Below are 24,313 nucleotides of genomic sequence, written 5' to 3'. Positions count from 1 at the left end.
ATGGAGGAAGAAAAAAAGTAAAGATATGGGGAAAGGAAAAAACTAGAAATGTCGCTATGGCGACTGGTATGCCTCCGCCATAATGCATGGTTCTCCCAGTAGGTCTGTATACGTCTTGACAATGTGTGATGACACTTTCACATAATTGGCAAAAAAAAAAAAAAAATTGAAATGACATATTTGTCACAAAAATGTTGATTGTCTACAAGGTTTGACAGCAGGTATTTGGGGTTTTGAGGAATTTTACTTGACCTCTAATTTTTTTATAAGTTAATGCATAGAATAATCGCCAAGGAATGGAGAAAAAGTGTAATTTCAGCATAACATAGTACAATTTTAGCATTCTAAAGTAACCTTTGACCCTTGATCTTTGACCCCTGAATTTCCAAGAGAATCACTGTCAGGCAGTACATGCATATCTACTAAGGTTCATGATAATACCTTGAGCCACTGAAATTTTTAGCATTTGACCTTGACCTTCAACCTTGAGCATGTGTCCCCAAAAGTTATTAGGCGCAACTTCACCCACTCATTGATCATACAATGTATATGTGCCAAGTTTCAATAGGCTACCTCAAACAGTTTTTTAGTTACGTTGTCAACAAAATTGAATAAGGATGGACAGACGGAAGGACGGACAGAGAGACGGATGGACAACCCGAAAACATAATGCCTCTGGTGACAACTTCATGGCAAAGGCCAAAATAGGTATCTTACCTTGCTTGCACCACAATAATGATAGATGAGGATGCAAATCTGCATCCATCCTTTCCACTCCTTGGTTTGGTCCAGGTTCAAAATACTGGGCTGTAGATCAATGCAGAGACAGAATAACCCTAAATCAATTATGCATGTGGGACTACACATATTGGCACTTTATGGCCATATGAATTTTGTGCTTCAAATAATCAGAGGATTAACCTAAGCTTTAATACATACACTGTATGACAATTCTATCACTGCATTGTAAAAATACTTTACATTATACATTGTTGTTATCATAAACACAATTACAATTACTATCATTACTGCTATCATCAAAACCTACACGTTGTACTGCAAATCTATGAAGCATTAATACAAAAACATTTCTCTCCTTATTCACTACAGCATCTTTAGCACAGTGTTGAGGACACATTAGTTACCGTAACTTAGCTACAAAACTATATCTACAAAACTGAGTTAACACCTTTCTTGCTTGAAAGCAAAAAATATACAAAATCTGAGATGGGTCATCTCACCTTTTTGGTGGTTTTATGAAAGAACACGCAAAGCAGGAATGCCACAGAGACAGAGAAGAAGAAATAGTTGCTGGAATAAAATTTCTGCCTCTTCGGGAACAGATCTGTCCTATGTAGACCACAGAAAGAAACAAATGAGAGCAATGTATCAGATACTGATTTGAAAACTATCCATTAATACCAGAGACAAAATGAAATAGCCTGATGTGTTAAATCGGGGATGAAACCGAACTACATATGTGGATTGAGCGAATGCAGAAATATAAGTAGAACACATCAGCAAAATTTTCATCAAAATGGCATCTCTAAATTTCTCTCCATATCTTCCAATGGGGAATGATTAGATGGAAGTAGTATAATTCACTAAAGCTGAAAAAAAAAATCACAAGCAACTTGCTGATTTGAGATGGAGACACAAACTTAAATCCTATAAAATTTCAAAAATTTAAGAAAAGGTTACATATTAAGTACACATTCATAGATACATTTTCCCTTTCAAGGTTGAATATCCCATTTTGCAAAAGTCACACAATTTTGCATGGTTGAAGAATAAAATCTCCCAACATCGCGTAAATGAAATCTTACTGTAATACCTCAGAGTGTTTAAAATAAAAATGGAAGACTAACCCCACGTCTCTTGAGAATTCCCTCCCCTTTTGCACCAAGAATAACAGTTGGAATTTTTTTCAGAATCTAAATAAATTCACCAGAAATGTGTAGTATTGTCCCCCCCCCCCCCCCCCATCATAAAAACATTTTCTGTTTTATCATTCAAAAGGAAAGGTCTGAAATTACCTACCTCTATTGTACCAGCTTATGAAAGGTATCTAATTTTCAGGGGTGGCAAAAGGGACACACAAACATTGTTAACCCGTTCCATACAGGAACCTGGTGACCTGTGTATTAAGTTTATAGGGGTTTCACAATTCAGCATGGAACGGGTTAAGCACACATCCTTATCAAAACGAATTTGTGCAATGCTCAAAGACACAGAGGTACCAACCTGTCGCAGATGTAGAAGTATGCCATGACAACGCCGTATCGCGCCAGGTGACTCGAGCAGGTGTACCACGTGTCGACCCAGTGAGGCTCCTCCTTGCTCGCCTCGCTCTTCTCTGCCACGTGATTGGCTGCCTCAGCATCTGCGTTGCTAAGCGACGAAGACCTGAGCAATCTCTCCCTGCGAAGGGCCTGGATCTTGAGGAACACTGCAAAGATGAACCTGTGCCCGAGAAGAGAAAAAGAAGTTCAGCAGTCTCAATCAGCCTGACATGCAGTTCCCAATTACTCCTTCCCCGCAAATCATAGAGCATGACATATCCTGAAAGGGTACTGTAAAATGATGTTGGTGAGATCTAGACACACAATTCCAAGATAATATACTGTGGAAACAGAAATTTTTGCAAGCATGAAACTTTTGCAAATTTCGTGAGGAGCCAAGATTTGTGAAAGTAGAATGCACATGAAAGTGTCTGCCTACAAAATGCATTTAATGCAAGTGGCAATTCATTAAAATTTCATGCAGCAAAAAAGACCTTCCGCTCCATTCCCAAAAGTTTCTGGTTTTACAGTACATTGCTTTCACGATATGGGAGACAATACTTTGGCATGTTGTTAATTTGGCAAATATCAGTTAATGCATGACATTCCCCAAAACCAATCCACTGCATAAAGCGCGGAGGGTCGTCACCATCGGAGGGTCGTCACCATCGCCATGGTCGGCAACCTCGCTACGGAAGTTTTGAACACGTCCAAAACTTTCGTAGCGAGGTCGCCGTGGTTTTAAAGCGCATCACAATCGCCTCACAAGTCTACTATAGTAGACTCGTTAAGAACATTCTATTCACAATTATGTCAAGTGTGAAAGCTACATGTACTACTGACTATTTTGAAAGCCTCTGTGGGTTTTTTAAGTGACAGTTCCCTGCACTTTATAGGTGGAAAATGGAGAAAACAAACTTGCAATAAAAAAGAAAATAAATAAAACAAAATGTTAAAACAAACATGCTATTTTAGCTAGTATTATGCAAACAAACTTCAAATACAGATTGAAAAAGTGTTATTCTGTCAGAAGAAACAGTATAACCAAATCAGCTGTGTTAACACACATGTATGTTTTTTCAGGTGTACATGTAAAAAAAAATCAACGTGTGAGACTTTTTGTGGGTTTTGTGATGCAGGGTCAATATTGGATTTTGATTTACTGTTGTCAATGGTTGCTTTCAATCTTTAGAGGAGTGATCAACCTGTGATTAACTTACATAATCAGAAAGAAGCAAAACGTTGCTTGTTGGACGAAATTCATTTCAGCGCTTGAATCCACGCAGCAGGTGGCATCAGTTGGGTTGACCTGTTTATTGCAGAATCTATTCAGCAGTATTTGCACATCCTGCAAGATGGCAAGATGATGATGGTGATGATGATGATAATGATGATGGTGGTGGTGGTAATGATGGTGGTGGTAAAAAGATGATGGTGGAGATGATGGTGGTAAGGATGGTGGTGGTAGTGGTGATGATGGTGATGCAGATGGTAATGATGATGAAGATGGTGATGATTACGGTGATGTTGATGGTGATGTTGATGGTGATAATGATGGTGGTGATGATGTTGGTATTGATGATGATGGCGTTGGTAATGATGGTGATGATAAAGGTGATGATGATGATGATAGTGATGATGAGGAGGATCATGGTGATGATGATAAAAATAATGGTGAGAGATAGGGGAAAGAAGGAGAATGGGACAGAGAGAAAAATAAAGAGCATGCGAGAATAAGAAAGAGAGAGGGGAAGAGAAAGAGAAAGGTACAGAGAGTATGTGTCAGTGAGAAGGGGAGAGGGAAAGAGGGAGAGAGTGGGCAAGAGAGGGTAAGAAGTTGTCACTATTCCACAAGGATTATCACTCACAGTCAATTTTAGCATTTTAGGTAGTAACTTTTATATTCAGACATGTGCATCCATATTCTTACTGGTTGACTCTGGAAAACAATTCGCCAGACAAAAGTTAAAGAGAGAAAGAAAATTTCATTGTTGAGGGTACATGGATTAATTTTGCCAATGTTTGCAAACACTTCACATTGCACCTCCTTTGAAGACATGTTGGAAGGTTGTTGTCCGAATCTGTTAAAGATCTGATGGAATGAAACCAACAATAGAATACATACAGCTCTCACAGTTTGGGAAACTTATTAGTATAAAGAGGCCTTGTCTATGAGTGACAGTTCTTTTGATGCACTCTGAATCTGCGCAGATTAAAATTCTCTCACCGGTGTGCAAAGATTCATGGATTCCTACGATCGGATAGCTTGTTGAGCAAGTAAGAAGGTAAAAAGAAGGGTTCCATGACATTTGCTCCTGCAACAATTGTTCCCATGAAATATCTGCATGCTAAGCCAAACATAAAACCTACCCACAAACATAACCCTAATCCTAACCCTCCCATCAAACTAAACCCAAATCCTATCACAACCTAACCCAAAGTCCTTGGAGAAAATAAGATCGGAGCAATTGTTGCAGGAGCAAATGTCGTGTCACCAGAAAGAAGAAGCAGAAGTAAGAAGTCAATTTACATCACCAATAGGCTGGTCAGCCAAATGGAGCCCATCTACAGTTTCTTTCCTTGTCCCTGTTGCTATGGTAACGGATGAATGCCACATATGGACATGGGTGTCAGCTCTGCATCAACAAGACAAAACGAGAGAGGAGAGAAAAATACATGTATATATCACTGACTGTAGAAAGACTTACATATATATCCAGACTCAAGGACAAAGAAACAAAGAAAAAGGAAAGGAAAGAGTGGTGATAGATATAGATATAGATAGATAGATAGATAGATAGATAGATAGATAGATAGATAGATAGATAGATAGTGTAGATGGATAAAATGAATGGATAGATACATATAGAAAGACAAATAAATGGACATAAGATACACATGTAGCTATAACGATATAAGATAGATACAGATAAATAGAAAAAAGAGATAAATAACATAGATTGATAATAGACAGAATGACAACTAACAGACAAACAAACAGAAAAACAACTATAAATATGGGTAAAAAAGGCACCTCCTTCAACTCACAGGACAGTTTCAGCGACTGAGTTGTACTGATCCAGCTGTTCGTTGGTGATCATCTTTCTCGTGTCCCACAAGAGCTCCTTTTCGACAGGTGCTGTAAGAAGGACATGGAATTCACAAAGATACTTTAATTAAATCTAGTTCACGGATTAGGCAAAATTTTAAGCTGAGCAAATGTGCGTGACATATCACATATGTTAACAAGTATCAAATAATGAATGCAAGCTGACACTTACAAGAGCATAGTATGTCTATTCCATGCTTGTCTTGGTTCACAGATGAAATTTACACCATGGATTTGATCTAAACTACCTTTGTGCACTTGGATCACAAAGTCTGCAACTACTACATGAAAGCCACTAAAGGGATTTTATAACAGCATATATATACCAGTAGATGTAGAAGGAGGCCCTTATTCACCACTCAGGCATTGCACTAAACCCTAAAATGTTTAGTTTGGCAGATGGTAATGAAGAGACACCCTTCTAACATTTCTGTAAAAGACACATACATATGTAGAGTCTTGTGAAATCTTGCAAAATCTACAGATTTTCATAACAGCTATTACAGTAGTATTGCACACACTGGTGTACTACGGTACTGAAAATGACACAATAGAAACTGGCAGATATTTTAACCTCATTGTTGTACAGTGAGAATTTAAATTTTCCAGTAGGAGACAAGATAGACAATAGCAAAGCGAGAACTTTTGTTCCACTATCACATTAAGGGTAATGTCTAGCAAGATTATGTCCTGCACAAGATATACTCAGGGGTTTTTGACACAGAAAATACCCCAAACACTACATTATTGATAAGGAGGGGAGTAAGAAATTCACAGTTGTAAGATCCAATGCAACACATAACCACTTCTGATGGTCAACTTTAACACATAAAATATTTTCATCCAAATGGAACTTTCTTTGTTATTGCTGTTGAAAGAAAAAAGAGAGAGATTCTTTGAACAAAAGAATACTACCTTCCCTGAGTTTATGATGAAAGTTGTGGGTGTAACGGTTTCCACCCAAATGTCACAAGTTGTGGATGAACCGGACACCAAAAAATTTCTGCAACTTTCATCAATAACTGTCAAAGTCAGTATACCCTCATTGCAGTTGTTGTTGCATTGAATTAAATAGAGAGCCCACTGTAATCAGGCAAGTACTTATCATCAAGATCATTACAGATGTGCCAATATGTCTCAAAATGAGGGGTTGTGGATGTAACACGCACACGGTGTCCAGTTACATCCACAACACTGGTTTTTCATAATTATTTCCAAAATGCATTATGGAACAATATGTTTGTGATTCTCAGATGCTTTTTATTTTCACCAGAGATAAAATGGCCAAGTAAGAAAATTCTAACTAGATTTTTTATTGAATTACAGGCAATTAAAGATAAAATGCCTTAAAAGGTGCCCAACTTTGTGAACAGACCCATCTATTCATACTTTACCTTGCAGCATCCAGATCAATGGCATCTGACTAGCCACATCGTCCATGACTGGGGACAGTTTGGTGAGATTTTCTATTAAAAAAAAATAAAACAAGACAAGAGCAGAAACAAATGACACAGTCATTGTGATGTATATAAGAATTTTTTCTTCTCCCCATGCTAAGAAGCAGAGGAAAGAAATCAACTTTGATGTGATTACACAAATGTTGACATAATAGGCAACAATACAGGAGGCATAAAAAGGAAAACTGAAAGAGACAAGAATCAACTGAATATAACAGATACTTCACGTGTAAAACATTTTTTTTTTTTTCAAAATCAGGAGTTGTACGACAATATCGCAGGCGGTTGAATTTGTGGGCGGGAATTGACTATCAGCAGACGTTGGTAAATTTGCATGAGGGAAGGGTGCAGAGGAATAAAAACAGATGTAATTCAACTGAATACCATGCTAACTGAGCAAATTCCTACTGAAAACACAAAATGGGCCTACATTACCTTAATCTAATGGTATTTCCAATTATCAAATACTCCTCCACCACCGCACCCCCTTGACCACAACTAAAAGCAATGACACCTTGATTGATTGCTGCTGATGCGTGCCTCCTAGTTTGTCTACTAATGAACGAACGTGAATACTGTACTGCTTGCATGCTCTCAACATATAGGCATAAATTATGTGCATGTAGCCACAAAGCCATGCATCTGTGTGCAGCAGTTGCCTGCCCATGTTGCATGTACAGTACGTACAATGCTCTCACACTTATTACTCACATATCCAAAGGGCAGTTATTTTGGCAGGTCGTTGAATTCATGTTTTTCACCTCTTCCAAGGAAGGAGGTTATGTTTTCATTGGCATTGGTGTGCTTATTTGTTTGTTTGTTTGTCTGTGTGCAAAATAACTCAAAAAGTTGTGAACGGATTTGAATGAATACTGCAGGAACCGTCGATAATGACACAAGCAATAGATGATTCACTTTTGGTAGTGATCCGGAAATCTTTATGGATATTTGAAGGATTTTTGTATATTTTGGCATATAGGGTCAATGAACTTAGGAGCTCAAGCTGTGCGTACTGGAGATTTTACATATATGCAAACTCAAGTGCATTCTCTGCTCGGGCGAGGTGCCGCACAGCTGGAAGCTAGTGACATAAACAAAAGGCTTCTATATTGGAATATTGCATGCATGTATGGGTGGACATGAACTGCTAGCTTGACGGGTCTGCACTCGCCGAATGCTTTAATTTCTAGTTTTCTACTGTAATCCTTTTCATCTCTATTTCAAGGAATATGTCTCTTACTCTGGAACTGCTCAAGGGCAGTCGGAGAGCCATCGTTCAGCTTTATGGTCCACGTTCCAACGCCATGAACCACGAATAAAGGCTTCACCTCGGCCTGCTGTAAGTGTGAAATTGCAAAAACACACAAACAAACAAACAAATGAATATCATACGGCATCGGTCAAACCACTGTGGGGTGTAATCATTAGCTCAAGGGTTTCATCTACTGGCTCTGTCCTCCTGGATCATGTGAACGGCTACAGATAGCAAATTTAGCTTTATCATGCTTCTCTTGCTCTTACTGGCTTTTGATAGTTAAACGAAGACAAACTGACGAAAATTCATGCCTCAAAAAGTTAGTTTTCTTGACAAACTGGTACAATTGCAAATGTGCTGAGAGTTGATGATAAATGAACAAAAAGAAAAACAAAGAATCTTACAGACTTACCAACAATCTTTTTGAGTATGCCTCCCCTGTCGTATCATTCAACTCAGGAAGCCACCAGTATTCCTGTGTGGGCAAGATAATTGGGTACAGATAGTGTTCAACTTGTTCAGGAATAAAGATAAAGGAATTCATATGATTTTCACTTAAACAAAGAAAGGAGGGGGAGGAGAAATATGATAACAAATAGAAGAAAGAAAATTGAAAGACAGATAAGTATGTACGAAGATTGATACATAAATAGCTTGACAGGTAGGGGTAGTGGGGTATTTGCCCTGATATGGAAGATTATCACTCCTCTCAGTCAGCAATAAAGGTCCTGGCTCTCCCTCGTTATACCACCCCATCCCCATCCAGTTGACCTGAACAGACATATCAGAGAGAGGCCATCTGAATAAAGAGAACCCCCCACAACATGACCCGGGATTGGGGGGGGGGGGGGGGGCATACCAACTGTCTGATATTTACGATAGTGCTTTCATCTGGATGTCACACCTGGGTGATTGCTAATTGGCGCCAAATCTTCAGTTGCTGATTAGGCATCGTTTGAGAACGATGACTGACAGCAAGTCATCGAAACTGTCACAGGTACTGTAAAAGTAGAAATTTTCACGGTGCTGAAATTTTCGCGCATTTCGCGCAATCAGAAACTAGCGCGAAAATAAAAGCATGCAAATATCTTTGCCTGCCATATGTTCCTGTAGTTGATGTCTTGATACCGCAGAATTAAAAACACACGAAACTCTTCTTACCTCGCCGAGCGTGAAAAATTAGTCGCACGAAAATATCCACTTTTACAGTATGCAAAATGCAACTACTGGATGTGTTTAGAGAACCCTTTATCCATATTCATCAACCATCTTTCTGAACTTATTTTGCAATGTCGATGCTTTTGTTTTTGTGCTAGTTTCATATTGCATGAAGTGAGCAAAACTTTCCACAATGTGAAAATTTCCACAGTGTACAGTACATGTGAAATGGACATACTATGCCACATGCTTCTCTAGCTCAACAAATGTCACTGTCAATATCCACCTCTCACACTGTATGAAACCTAATCACCTGTTAAATATTGTTATTTGAAGCCTATTTGGCTATGGTTCTGGGTAAAAAACTAGATGCCCACAGCAGTACACATAGAGTTTGTTTGAGATTTCTTGCATACTGTATACACTGTATACATCGCAAGGTTTATATTTTCACAAATTTTGGGTTTCTCATGTGCTACCTGTGAATTTAATAACACACAAAAATATTTACTCTGACCTTGACATGAATGGGACATGCCTACGTGTACATTTCTCTGTTCATTATGTACTGTATTCCACGATCGCAAATCTAACCACTCGCAAAATTGTCGGGGAGTCCCGCTTTGTGAAAGAAATCAGACTTGCTAAATATACAGTAAACTAGTACCAACACACGTCTATTAAACAATGTTGCAACCACACACACATCTAACAAGACCATGTTAAATGTGTCTGATGAAGTGATTAGTTTTCCTGAGAACCGTGCTGAATATAACCATCGAGTCAATAGAACACAGCCCTAAATATGATCACATACTGTTGAGAGGGGACACTTCCCTTTTGGGTGTCTGGAACACATGTGCATGCTCGACAGCTTACACGCTCCTCGCAAAAATCCCCAGCTAAACCCTTAAGCAAATACATGTTATATGTCTAACTGCCTAATAGGTCTGATCAGGTCAAAGTATGATCTGCATGACATGTGCGAATATCCTGACAGCACTGGTGGTGGCCATGACATGGCTATCCATGCAGTGATAAAGGCACCCGCACTGTGCCATCATCTGTCAAAACTCTCATTGCATTATACAATCACTGAAGCATTGACTACTATGAAAAAACAAAGCAAAACATGGTGGTAAAAACAAACCTGAAAGCCTAATGGAATCACCCATGACCTTGGATATTGAAGAAATCAATATGCACAATATCATGATGAAACTGAGCGGAAATATTGTTACACACAGACACTTTGAGCCCCTACTTTCCTGTTTTGTTTTGTTTGTTTGTTTTTGTTGTTTGTTTTTTTTTTTTTTGGGGGGGGGGGGGGGAGGAGGGGGAGGAGGAGGAGGAGGAGGAGGAGGATGTCTCTTTCTTTCCCCCAGAATGAAGCGAGGGTGTACATCGCTTTTTTTTTTCAGGCACCTGCTTTGCCCAGTACACACATTAGTCAGCGACCATATAGGGAATTGCACTTACAGTATGGTATCTGCTTTTAAACTCAAAGGAAAGATGTGATGGGCAAAGCTGGTGGGTTTTTTATGGCAAAAACTGGTCCCATTGAGATGCAGCTATCAGAATGCTTAGTTTCAACATGTACCAGTGAGAGACACTGGATGCCAGTTTCAAGAGTTTGGGGAGCAATACAAGTGGCAGTCACATGACCAGTCACATGACCTACAATGCAGTCATGTGACTTTGTCAGCAATAAAATTATCCTTCAAGTTGTGACTGTTTTATGACTTGTCTGTTCTGCTCAGGGTTTTGCTGATGCCTCATTCCATGCAACTTGCTCTGGTTGAGAATTTCCTACTAGCAGTTCAAATTACTAAAATCTCTTCCAGTAGGCTCGAACCTCAATGCAATGCTCTATGTACACTGAGCAGCTTGTGAATTTATAAATTTAGAAATGCCAGAATTAATCAGTTACATAATGCAAAATCAAATTTGAAACCATTGTTCAAAATACATACAACTACTGTACTATTAAACATGTATTTATAGTTTTTCCTTCCCTTACTTCTGCAAAATTCAATTCATGAAAACTTTGTAAGGTAAACGCAAGGTTCGCATCTTGTACTTACAATGTCAGTATTAGTATCCTTTTCATGGTGGTGTATATCTGAATGCTGAAGAAAGAAGAAAAGTATAAAAGAAGAAATTGAATAAAAAATGGCAGAAATGGCACATTTGACAGGAAACAGATATGTGCATAAATCTATCCTAAATTTAGATGGCTCCATCTATACAAGAGAATACACAAACACACAAATTGAATGATATATATAATATATGCTTTTATTACTATCCCTCAGCCCTTTCAATTAACAATCAATTACTGGTTCATCTTCACTATAAGTCAGGGAGAATCAAACTAAGGAATATAGAATTATAGCACTTCTTCAGAATATCATGACACTTAATTGATTAAGCAACCCCCTCCCTCCCCCCCCCCCCCCCCCGAAAAAAAAAAAATAAGGCTCAATTATTCAAAGATGCCTTGTCATATTCGTCTAAAATATATTTAATATATCATTATCAACTCAGGCTATAGTACAGGCACCAGCACAGGTACTCCTGTCACCCTAAGATCAAAGAAACGTCACCTCCAATGGCTGCAATGTCACGAGTGGATACCACTTACGACTTTTGCTTCCTCCGGTGCCTGTACGGAGGCGATGTTCAGCAGGGAGAAGAAGAGCTGCCGCATCCTGGAGTCCCCCATAATGATGATGCGTTTGTCCTTTAAACATTGTGGTGCATCTCTGAAAATATAACACCAAAAAAATAAAGACATAAACAAATTGATAAGTTAAGTAGCCACTTCCTAAATGTTTGGGGTGGTAAATTTCATCTTTGAAGACTTGGCTGAAAACAAGGAAATTTAAAATCATAATGTGAGATCAAAACAAACAAATATAAGTTTCAAACCATACCTTCCTCCTGTCTGAACTCTGAAGTTTTAAGAAGTGTGTGAAATTTATTTCTTTTCTATTTTAATGAATCATCTGTTGATAAGTTATCAAAACATTCTTTCATGGGTGGATTCCATTAGCACTCCAGGCAACAAAATGGGTATTCTTAAATAAAATCTGATGAAAAAAATGTGAATGACTGGTGCATTACATTTGTAAATCATGACTTACAAAGTTCTGTGACAGAACACTTCTTTCCCTGGAGTTACATATATATACATGTATGCATATATACTACTACTAGAACAAGTCACTAATGTATGGAAATTTATAGACAAGTTTCCCTGAAAACCATGTACCAATGACAGGGAAAGTCCTACATTATTTGTGTGTGTGTGTGTGTGAATAAAAGCAGAAAATGAGTGGAATAGGAGAGTCACAGTTTGAGCAAAACTCCGTTCAAGAAAGTTGTTTTTTTTTTTAAGTTGTGATCAATCAAGCACAAACCAGCAACTCCAAAATGAACACTACATTTAGTACGAGATTTTACCTTCCATTGCCCTGTGCATAAAAAATACCATCACAATCTCTCTGGTTTCATCATTGATGGCAAAATACTTATTTTTTTCATTCTATTTTTCATTCATTTATTTCCTTTTTTTTTTTTGCATGCAGGGGCTGTACAAAGGAATAGTTACAATGATTGCATTAAGCATTCATGCATGACTGAAAATTTGCTTTTGTCACATAGAGGGGAATACTACATTTCGTATCCTAGAGTACAGAGCAACTGCGGAGTGAGCTCATATGTGACATTAATCAGAGAATTGCCAATTTGTGTTTGACTGATCACAACCAAATGGAATATGGCCACAGACCGACCGTACATATTTCCCATTATTTATACTAAATACATGAGATCAAGTAGGGGCAATGATTTTTGTGGAGACTAGACGTTCTACATCTAAATCTCAAGCCTGAATGAATTCTATATTTAAGTCACTTTGGACAAATTTTTGATGGTTATGTCCCCAGCTTTGAGCCATGTTTGGTGTAGACCTACATAGGATTGATCAACCCATCTTGTACACATATAAATGCAATGGGGCTACAACCTCATTCACATAATACAAGGATATACATGTACAATGTATTGGATGGTTGATTGACCAATCGTATAACAGAATTCTCTATCAGTAAATTATGGTAAATTCATTTGGCAATGTTCTCATTCATGAACTACCGTATAAGCTGTCATTTTCATGTACAGATATTTTGCGAATGGGGAGGTCAAGGACATTTTCGCAAGATATTGTTTTCACATTGAACACGGAGGCTATCGTAAGTACACTACCCTACCACATGGTGACATTATGGCGTGCTGTGAAATTCACAGTCCAACAGTGATTTGTGAAATTTGCCAATATCAAACCCTCCCAAAAATATTACAGCTTGTACAGTACTGTGATATCTCTGGCCTGAAAGTACACTTCTTTGAGGTACTGTTCATGCACTGTATATAGCACTGCACATAATAAAAATGCACATCTCCCATTGGGAGAAGACAAGGAGCGTATCAGATCATGTGAGAAATATGAATGGTGGTATTTTGTGGCAGGATTCAAACTGAAATATCACCATTAGTGGGCTTCTGTAAATACTGCACAGCGTTTTGCAAGGTATTCGAATTCACATCATGAAATACTATAAAAGCAGATATTTTTGCAAGAGTAACTTTTCGATTATAGCACAAGGCCAGGTAAGATGATTTTTGCGCATTTTCAATTCCACGGGGAATCAGGACATTAATAATAGGAACATATGGCCTTCAGTGTTGAATAGTATGCTTTTATTTTCACACTAGCTCTTGGTTGCCCGAAATGCAAACAACAATTTCAACACTGCAAAAATTTCCACTTTTACAGTCCTACAGTGTTTTAGCATAAGTGTGAATGACCCTAATCTTACCCTTTCATCTGTGAGTGAAAATATTTGACATGTTTGGGGAAAAACCACACGGACAACAACTGTCTGGGGCTTTAAGGTACCAGCAAACCCAAAGAGCAGTCTTATATGCAGAGTGCAAATTGGACTTGTAGATGGAAACATGATAACAACATCCTGGTTAATATTTGCTAATCACTTAAAAACCTCCAGAGCTGTACACATGCAAGTCTGATTGGAACTTTGATCATTCTTCTTGGTAGTGAACAAGGGAACTCATGTATGCAAATTGCTTCAGGTACATGTATCATTTTTACAGGTACATTAAAAGTCTTCAAGGCACAATTTACCACTTGTAGATGAAACAAAAACCCAGCATTAGTGCTTCAAAATAGTTCTAAATGTGAGTTAGGGATAGAAACAATCAATTGTACAATTTTGAACCAGTATAATTGATGTCAAGTATTGTTAAATATACAAAATGTGAACAATAATTATATTGAAAATGTTTCCAGACTAAACCGTCTACAGTTATGGTTTAATGAGAAAAATAGTGATATCTCCTTACATTTTAGACTTTAGTGCAAACATCTTATATGGTAGTATGTTTTGTGATACTATTGACCTACATTGTATGCATCAAAAATGATATCTTAAACATTTCTAAATCATTGCTCCCTAAGGTAAACAGAACCTGAACTGCCTTACATAGCATATTTCATTATCATAATTATTTCATTTTTTCTTTTGAGATGCTGCAAATTTGATGAAAGCTCAGACGAAAATATAACTATGTAAATTTCAGCACTATGACACTTGATAAGCTGATTATTTATAAAAACTCTTAAAGAAGTACATATTTTGAAGGAAAATTCGACCATTGGCAATGTATTCTAGACCAATTCCATGCTTCTTGGAGAAATTATGGCATAATAGATGGCATGCATTATGCCTAGATACTCTTTTTATCGATGGTAGAGCTACACACAAACCTTACATCATTCGTTTTGTTTGGTGTTATTCTTTTTTTATCATTATACAGCATTTACATCAAGCCATAGTTCTAATTTCCTCCACTGTCGCTGATTTGTTTGTGTGTATGTCTCTTTTATATATATATTTGGTTTTGTTTTGTTTTGTTCACAGAAGAATACTGCATTGCAAACAGGAGAGAACAAATCTTGTCCAGATGAATAGCAGGGTCACTAAATAAATAACCCTGGCCATTCACCGGATGTCAACAGCCTTGGCATTGTATGAAATCAAAGCTTTATGATTACTCCCTGACAAACCACACCCATCTGGGAAATTCACATCCAATGTACTCTTGTGTACTATGAGCATGGAGCTACTACTTTAAAATAGCATCCTGTTCAAAAGAAGCAAGGGGAAATTTTGCCACCATGAAACGTGTCTATCTTCTGTTAGTCCTGAAACAAGCTAATTACATGACTGCACAGAGATGATATTGATATACACGTCGTAGGTCCCCCACCCATCGTAGGATATAAGCTTTTTCATTTGAGAAGTCATAGAATAGAAACTTTAACAGGAAAAAGAAAACTGTATTAAATATGCATGGTATATGCAGTAACAGATACATGTACATAAATTGTAATATAATGTATACACAGCCTGTTGATCACCAGGAGTGCTTGAATTAAATAAAATTCAACTTCACAAGAAATAAGATCCTTAAAACTTTCTTTTATTGCTTTTATAAATCGCATTATTAGTGTTACTCCAATATGGATAAAAAAGTGTATGAAATCAAATCATAAAGTGTAAGGGACATGTAAATTGTATGTCCAAGATAATTTGAACAGATCATAAAACTTGTTATTCATCTGCAGGTTACCCCTGCTTGATTGATAGAATTGTACAAAATGTGTCATTCTATATGAAACAATCAATGTGTATATGAAATCATACAATGCATGTCAAAGGCGATATAAAAGGATTGTAAACATTTCTATTTAAAATATCGTCGCTGGGGTGATAAGACCTTGCATCTCAAATTTTGGTGAAAATGACTTATTGGTCAGATAATCAGTTTAGTGATATCCTGTCCAATCCCCAGCTGTCTTACAAAGAAACAAAACAAAACAAAACAAAACAAAAAAACACCACTGTGGCATGTCACTCCCAAGTCTATCCCATTGGATATTGTGTTTTGGCTGCCATGTTGTTTTTTGTTGTTGTTAGGTTTTTGGGTTTTTTTGTTTTGTTTTTTTTGGTTTTGTTTTGTTTTTGTTTGTTTTGTTTTTTTTTTTGCTTTCCTTGACATTTGACATTGATGCCACCCCTGCTTGAATGACTGGAATGCAATCTTACTTGATCGAATAGTGGTGCAGGGTACATCCCTCAGGTTGCCAAGTTCCTGGTCCCAGATAAGCCCCGCCTTCAAAGAGGGCAGAGCAGGAGTCGTACGCTGTCGAGAGAGATGAAGATCGATTAATGGAATGCGGCAGGTTGCTAGGCAACAAAATGGCATCCATGGGATAAATGAAAAAAAAAAAAAGAAGAAGTCCTGGCATGAAATATTGATATACAAAGTTTACTCAAATTGATGACACTTGCTACTAGCCCTTGGCCATGTTGCATGAAAAGATGCCGTCAGACATCGAACACAAGTCAGGCATCAGCCAATCAGAATTGAGTATTCAGAGACTTTTGTTTGATTCACTGACTTATGTTCGATCTAAACTTTTGTACAACATGGTTTAGATCTCTAATTACCAGTGTACGTTAGACAGACTGATCTAAATAGATAAAATGTTGCTTCATAAACAGTGTTGTACAAGCAGATGGCTAAAAAGATTGATGAGACTTACAATGTATTACAAGTCGATAAACTATCAAAGGAAATCTGGAAATACGATGGACAATGCACTTCAGGATCAAGTAAGGGTGCTTTGACTGTTGTGCACATTAAACTGGGAAACCTCTGCTCTCCACACAATCACTATATCCGAAGGACATTTAAGCCTCCATTTACATTTTGATGAAACTCATTGATTCTGATGTCCTACCAAAGATATGAAGCTGTAAGTCTAGATGCACAAAGAATATATTTCCCAACCTATTTTTGTCCATTACACCAAATGAAATTTTGACTCAACTTATACCTTTATATACAAGTCTAGAGAAAAATGATTGAAGATGTGTGATAAGAATCAGAGAAGAATAAAGGTTATTCCCTCATCAATATACCCCTCTGTACACCCTTGAGATTCTCACTTTATGTTGATTTGTACATGTGTTGATGTGTTCTGAAGTACATTTGTATTTCACATGTCCACAATTAAAGAAAGAGCTCAAATATGTAAATGAGCAAGGAACCATTGGACCACTGGATCTAGGCACCCTCCACCTGCTGTAAGACTGAGTCCTAGCTAGGACTAGGCGATGAGAGTACAGTCCCTGGCAAAAGGCCACAACCACCGTTGCTAGTAGACTTGAACTACAACCTTTTGTAGAGGCCTCACAATTGAGAGTCCATAGTTTCATCCGCCAAGCCAAAAGGGGATCCCATGTATCGGCACTGGAATCACATTATGTCTTGCTGAATTGATTTGCTTTGATTAGCAGTTGGATTAAAAAAATATATATATGTATACTGGAACATTGCTCTTTGATTTCATTTTTACAACTTTATACATGAAAGACTCAGGACTTCAACTTGCTCGTGAGGCAGTAATCTTTCATTTCCCATGTTATCCTGCTACACAGTAATTCATTAATCCAAAATAGTGATTACAAAATGTACATGTTAAAGTACATTATGGCTCATCATCTACAATGAAAATGTGCACGCTCTTGCATGTAAATTGAGCTCAGTTGGTCCCATGGGTTGTTAGCTTACAAGAGTTTACTCATTGCTTCCTTGGCAAGCATGTAAAACATATCATATTGAATACTAATTAAACTTCAAATATCAAGATGCTTTGTTTTTGTTTTTATTTTGTTTTTATTGTTTCTTTGCTAGTGCCCATGATGCCTAATATCTTTCAGAGGCGGATTCATGCTCTAGATGAATAAAAAATAGGTCAAAAGACTAAAGGACAGGCGCAACTAAATATTTCTGGTGCCACTTTCAGGTTTCATTTAATTTTTTTCTTTTTATTTCTTCTGATTTTAGCAAAAATATAAAGGGGGGAAAGGGGGGGGGGGACATGCGCCGGTTGCCCCCCCCCCCCCTTTTTGGATCCGCCACTGCTTGATGCCATGAAAACACATTAAGTGGCCATGAGCTTATAAATTACACACGTGGCATTCAAGTCTGGGGGGGGGGGGGGGATCGAACACATGTGAACATCGATTAATAAAGTCCATAATATTATCATCACATGTTGACATTCAGCACAGTATACCTCCACAAAATGGCAAACACAGAACCAATGAACCTGCAGCTGCAAGGTGCACACCATGCATGCCATTTTCAGACTAGACTGTTTGTTGTATTGAAGAGAAATCAAATACTGGCTCCGAGTGAGTCACACATCAAGGGTTTTACTACATGTACTCTGGTACTGCAATCGGTGGTATTGTACATATTACAGGAAACAAGAACCTTTGGTGAACTTTCAAAGAGCTACAATTTGTATAAATTGTATTAGGAGAGAATTTAATTTGACCTTGAATTCACAAAAGGGGGACAGGAATGGAAATTATTCATTTTCCAGTCCATACACTGAGTGGGACGGATTCGAAAAGAGAGAGAGAGAGAAAAAAAAATGAAAATTTTTGTATCCCTTTGTAATCAATCACTTACAGTGTATAGGCAGTGTTTTGATTGCAGTTTTTGAGGAAATGGTGTTGAATACTCCCATTCTGTACATGCCATACTATATACAGTGAACCCCTAGGACAGAAGTCAGAGCAACAAGTGTAAACCAGTTCAAAAGTATCCTCGAGAAATGCTGGAACAGCCATCCCCAAAAGTATAGCACATATCAGAGGGATAGTGAAACCTGGAGGGGCAAATAAGCAATGCTTTACATCTCCCAAGTTTTTTCCAAGTAAGTAGTGTTTCTTCATGTCCTTTTTGAACATCTGTCCCTTTCTCAGAAAGTATGGACTCTCTTTTTTGAAGTTTTGGGAGAGAAATATAGTAAAATACACTATGTAGTACGAATAATCATATTTTTTCATACGGCCATTTTGAAAAACATCACTATTCACTAATTTCTTGAAATCACGGACCATGAAAGAGCTCATTGGATAAGACCACATCAGTTCAAATCTCTTAACAGTAAAAGAGCTATGCCCTTGCAGAAGGCACTTTGTTGGCACTGGTACAGTTCACAGTGACTGCCTCAGCTCATCAAGTAGGTGTTCTACGGTCAATATCATTGACCGAAAGATCGGTCTGTAACTCGGTTGTCGGGGATGTTCTGCGAAGACTGCGTATGGCTTCACGGATCCCCTTGGAGGAGAAGCGATAAAATAAAAAAATGATTAAAAGACTCCTCCAGACAGACCGATTTTTCTGTCTACAGTACTACATTCACAACTACACAAGATGCTGGTCAGTGGTAATGATGCATGTGGCCGTGAGTAAATTTCTTGAACAATCCCGATACTGTTACTAGTGTATACTGTAAAACATAACATATTCGCGGCATGAAAATTTCGCAAATTGGAGCCGACAGCCTTTCTTACAACACGAAATTTTCACTGGCATCCAATGCATATTGTGTAGGCAAGAATTTTTGCATGCATTTTAATTTCACTAAGTTTGGTGCTCGCGAAGATTGTGAAATTAAAATGCACGCGAACATTCCTTGGTTTTAGTACTTTTACAGTAACCTGTTATTTTCACGTACAGATATTTTCGCGAATGAGGAGGTCACTGACATTTTCGCAAGATGTTGTTTTCACGAGATTGACTCCGAGGCTGTCATAAGTGCACCGCCACCAATGCCTGTCAATTCGAGATATTTTGGCATGTTGTTAAATTTGCAATCCAACAGTGATTCGCGAAATTCCCAATAATCAAACCCTTGCGAAAATAACAAAGGTCTTTTTATAGAGCCTACATTAATCATGTCTTGATCCCACTACATATCATGACCCGATAACAGATCCCTAGCCTAGCCTGGTATTCTTATTTGGATCTAACGTTAGGCCCTAGCCTAGTAAGTTAGTAGTAGAAGTTGTGCTGAAGTGAGAAGCCAAATTTAGCCCTCTGAAACCCAGGATAGCCAGCCCTATATCTGCCTATAGTTGGATGTACAGGATGTCTCAGATCTGTACTGTATATTTAGCAATAGTCAATTTACAATATTTACAATGGTCAATACTAACATTCACCAACTTAATAGTCGTTTTAATACTATAGACTAGGCCGAATCGAGTAAGTTTAAAGGACAAGTTCACCTTCATAAACATAAGGATTGAGAGAATGTAGCAAAATTAGTAGAACACATCATTGAAAGTTTGAGGAAAATTGGACAATCCGTTCAAAAGTTATGAATTTTTGAAGTTTTTGTGCAGTAACCGCTGGATGAGAAGACTACTGCAGTGTGTGAATATTTTATGCAGGCAAATAGACGTACCGACAGCTGACCAAGGATACTCATTACAATATTCTTTTTGAAAAAAAAAAAAATGATAAAAGGAAAAGAAATTTATAGATAAGTGTTTGGCGTAAATATTCTAAAGAGAATGGAAAACGCCACTAAACACAAAACAACAACAACAACAACAACATAACTTAGATGTCACATGCGTACAACAATATAGAGAAAATATAAAGAGAATTTCACAAAATTTCATCTTTTGAAAAAAGTACACATTCCCCCGACTCGTTACCGACAAATGTTATGGGTAATATTATTCCCCCTGCCTTTAGAAAGAGGCAAGTCAAGTGCTCTATTATTATGCGAAAAAAAGTGAAATTATGTTGAATTTTCTTTACATTTTCTTTATACTGTTGTACGCATATGACTCACAAGCTGTAGTAGTCTCCTCATCCAGTGGTTCCAACACAAACATTTTAAAAATTCATAACTTTTGCATCGATTGTCCAATTTTCCTCAAACTTTCACTGATGTGTTCTACCAATATTGTTGCATTCTCTCAATCCTTATGTTTATGAAGGTGAACTTGTCCTTTAATACCAAATTTACACCAATACCAAATTTACACAAATACCAAATAAATCCATTCCTGTTTTCCCCTAGCTAGGCCTACTAGATCTAGAGCACACACACCAATGTTTATTTGGCAATTGTGAGACCGATAATATAGGGCCGTAAAGTGCACAATTGCCGTTTATTTTCTTGATAGGTTAAGTGAAACAGTAACTCTGAACACAGAAGGATAAAAAGACGGCCGGGCCGGGTGGTGGCTGGCGGACCATCGAGCTGGCGGACCATCGGCTCGGGGTAGCCGCCGCTGTCGCGTCGCCGCGGACTGGCTCCACGGTGGTCTCTAGTACTACAAATTGTACTTACGATTCCAGTGTCGCCGCAGAGAGTGACCGGCGAGAAGAAGTAGAACGAGGATAAATGCGACCCGTTTAGCATTTGTCTCGTTGAAAACGTCAAAAGGATGCCAGTCTTCATGATGTGATTCTGTCGGACTGGGAGATGTCGATGGCTGACCGTTAGCTTTTGGAACTGTTGCCATTTTCACCCGTACATTACACACAGGATGTTCAGCTCATGAGCTAGCGATCGGGAAAGTTCCGGCTCTCAGCTCGCTATGCTCATTTGACAGTGTTTGATACTTGTACGTGTACCATGCGTAGCATCATCATACACATCGCCAGTCACGCAAGTTGAATCACAAACAGTATGGAACGCCACAGGTGCAGCTTGTTAGTCCCGTGTCATGTTCAAGAGATACCAACGTCAGTAAGCCTAACTCTTGTGACAAACTTCCCCGAAAAACAAACAAACAAACAAACAGAATGTTGTTGTTGTTGTTGTTGTTTTGGTTTTAATGGCGTGTATCACTCAAGATTGAGTATCAAGAAGAAGAAGAAAGTAGGCCTACACAAGGCTTGTCTCAGATATACATCGATCAGATTTGCATCGATCAGTAACACCCCTGAGGCTGATGTTATGTTTTCTTTTCATGATTATGTTTATTTGCAGTTTTCTTTTTAGAACAGTGTATCTAGTAGATGAGCCTATATAGTTCCTTGTACAGAATAATTTGCAAAAAGATGAAAAATTTATAGGGAGGAGGTAGGCCTACACAATAATTAGCGTTTGTGGCTCTGTTTACAGTATAAAATTTGAGGTTTGGTTACCTAACTTCATCAGGAGGAAAGGGGAATGACATGGTTGGAAAATGGAGAGAGAGAGAGAGAGAGAGAGAGAGAGGTGATGAACGTGAAATTCTGAATGATGAAGAGAATCACTTGTGTAAATCATTCACATTTTCTGTGGGGTTTTTTTTTTCCTTTTATAATGTCGAGCATTGGTACTAGGATAAGAAAAAAGCTGGAGAGAAGAGAAAACGACTGAGGAAAAGCTCATAGGGATATAGCATAAAAGATGACTATCGTAACTAAACTATAAGAATAAAGATACTAGTATACTCAAAGGACTCTTCTTTTTTTTAACTGACATCTCCATGCATACACAGGAAATGAGATAAGACATACTGTAGAGGGTATACGGGGCGCTGTTTCATAAAGATTGAAGTTGCATTAATCTCAAATTGCGTTTCATTAACAACTTTGCGATTGATCGCAAGCAATGCTCAATCTACTTAAAGTTATACACTGTACTTGATTTTTCTTGAAATCAAGCACAGGCCTTAAGTGTCTTTATGAAACAGGACTTACGCTCAATATTGAATTTACACTCGATTCACCAAGTTACGCTCACTAAATCGAGCATAAGATCAATCGCAACTCTTTATGAAACATGCCGGCTCCTTAGCAGCCATGTGAATTCATCTCCATCAATAGTAAAAAAGAAAAAAGAAAAAAAAAGGTGTGTGATTATAGGCCAACTGGACTTTCGTGAAAGTGTATAGTACAAATTTGTATGTTATTCATAAATCAGGCTAATAAAAATCGTACTTCTGCGCTGTCCAAAAGGAAAACTAGCATAAAAGAACCAATAGAGGGTGCTCTTAAAACTAATCCTGCTTCGACCTAAGAACCAAAGTGTAACAAAAAAGTGAAGAACAAAAAGGAAGACGAAGGAGGAGGAGGAGAAGAAGAAGAAGAAGAAGAAGAATTAAGAAGATTATAAAACGAGAAGAAGAAGGTGAAGATCGTTCCTAAATTTAGGGTCAATAATACTTATATATTTCATTGTATACACGTTGTAGATGAGAGAAAATTATAATTTAACAACGATATAAAGGGACTCATTGGAAAGTCTTATCATTATAAAAACGTGAAATACAAAATATGGTATCTCATCTCTGTAGATCTCATGACAGGTATAAATGAAAACAGGTTTCGACATGTCTTAACACCCTAGTAATGAAATACCAATTGATTTCTTCAAAATGTATTGTTGATTTTTTTCTTCAAACAAACCTTGCTAAATTTCGTTGACACGCAACAGTATACCAAACCGGATATGTTTTATAACATGAATCCTGTACTGTAAAAGTAGATTTGTTGTAGTTTGCTATTCATTATCGTCGTTTTATTTACAGTATACTATTTAATATGAATGTAATAATCTCGTCATTCAAATATGAAAAATATCATACCGTAAAACGTCCTCACAAAATATTGCAGTAATAATACATGCAAGAGAGAAATAATGGCTAATTGCCGAATATTCAGTACAGTTCATGTCAATTCAGTTTTATTTCTGCATTTCAATACAGAAGAGCAAAATTTAACGAATAAAGTTGACATATTTGAATATGCGTCAATACATTATGATTATGTAAAACAATAATATTATGATAGAGGAAAAACATGTAAAGTGAAAATGTAACGCAATGTCATATTGCCAGGTACATATACTGCAGTGTAAACACCTCGAATATACGATTTCGAGAAAATTTATCGTATAGAAAAAGAGTAGGATAGAGCAAAACCAGACGAAAAATGACAAAAAGTTTCATATTGTAAGAAATCAAAGAGAGGATGAGAAAATTAGTGAAATTTAAACAGTTTTACAAGTTTTGTATTTTTTCATTGAGTACAGTATGCGGTTCTACACGGATTGAAATGATCGAACTGGATAGATGCGATCCGTCAGGTC

At 37.6% G+C, this 24,313-nt stretch overlaps 1 protein-coding gene across 1 annotated transcript in view; it reads right to left on the bottom strand.

Moving 5' to 3' along the window:
- Positions 1–21,755, bottom strand: part of LOC139726107 (N-acetylneuraminate (7)9-O-acetyltransferase-like) — a 45,194-nt gene extending 23,439 nt beyond the window's left edge. Inside the window, exons 1-13 of the mRNA XM_071637186.1 lie at positions 21,581–21,755; positions 16,455–16,551; positions 11,906–12,026; positions 11,346–11,390; positions 8,516–8,578; positions 8,089–8,185; positions 6,786–6,857; positions 5,331–5,421; positions 4,813–4,918; positions 3,503–3,630; positions 2,245–2,463; positions 1,242–1,350; positions 718–807 (exon numbers count right to left, since the gene is read on the bottom strand). Coding sequence (XP_071493287.1) covers positions 718–807; positions 1,242–1,350; positions 2,245–2,463; positions 3,503–3,630; positions 4,813–4,918; positions 5,331–5,421; positions 6,786–6,857; positions 8,089–8,185; positions 8,516–8,578; positions 11,346–11,390; positions 11,906–12,026; positions 16,455–16,551; positions 21,581–21,755 — 1,413 coding nt within the window. The remainder of the gene's footprint in view (positions 1–717; positions 808–1,241; positions 1,351–2,244; positions 2,464–3,502; positions 3,631–4,812; positions 4,919–5,330; positions 5,422–6,785; positions 6,858–8,088; positions 8,186–8,515; positions 8,579–11,345; positions 11,391–11,905; positions 12,027–16,454; positions 16,552–21,580) is intronic.
- Between the last annotated feature and the right edge of the window lie 2,558 nt (positions 21,756–24,313).

Source organism: Diadema antillarum, unplaced genomic scaffold (genome assembly GCF_040938485.1).
Source record: "Diadema antillarum isolate AM-2024a unplaced genomic scaffold, OU_Dant_1.0 seq00000079_RagTag, whole genome shotgun sequence".
Lineage (NCBI taxonomy): Eukaryota > Metazoa > Echinodermata > Echinoidea > Diadematoida > Diadematidae > Diadema > Diadema antillarum.
This window is presented reverse-complemented; position numbering and strand designations above follow the sequence as displayed.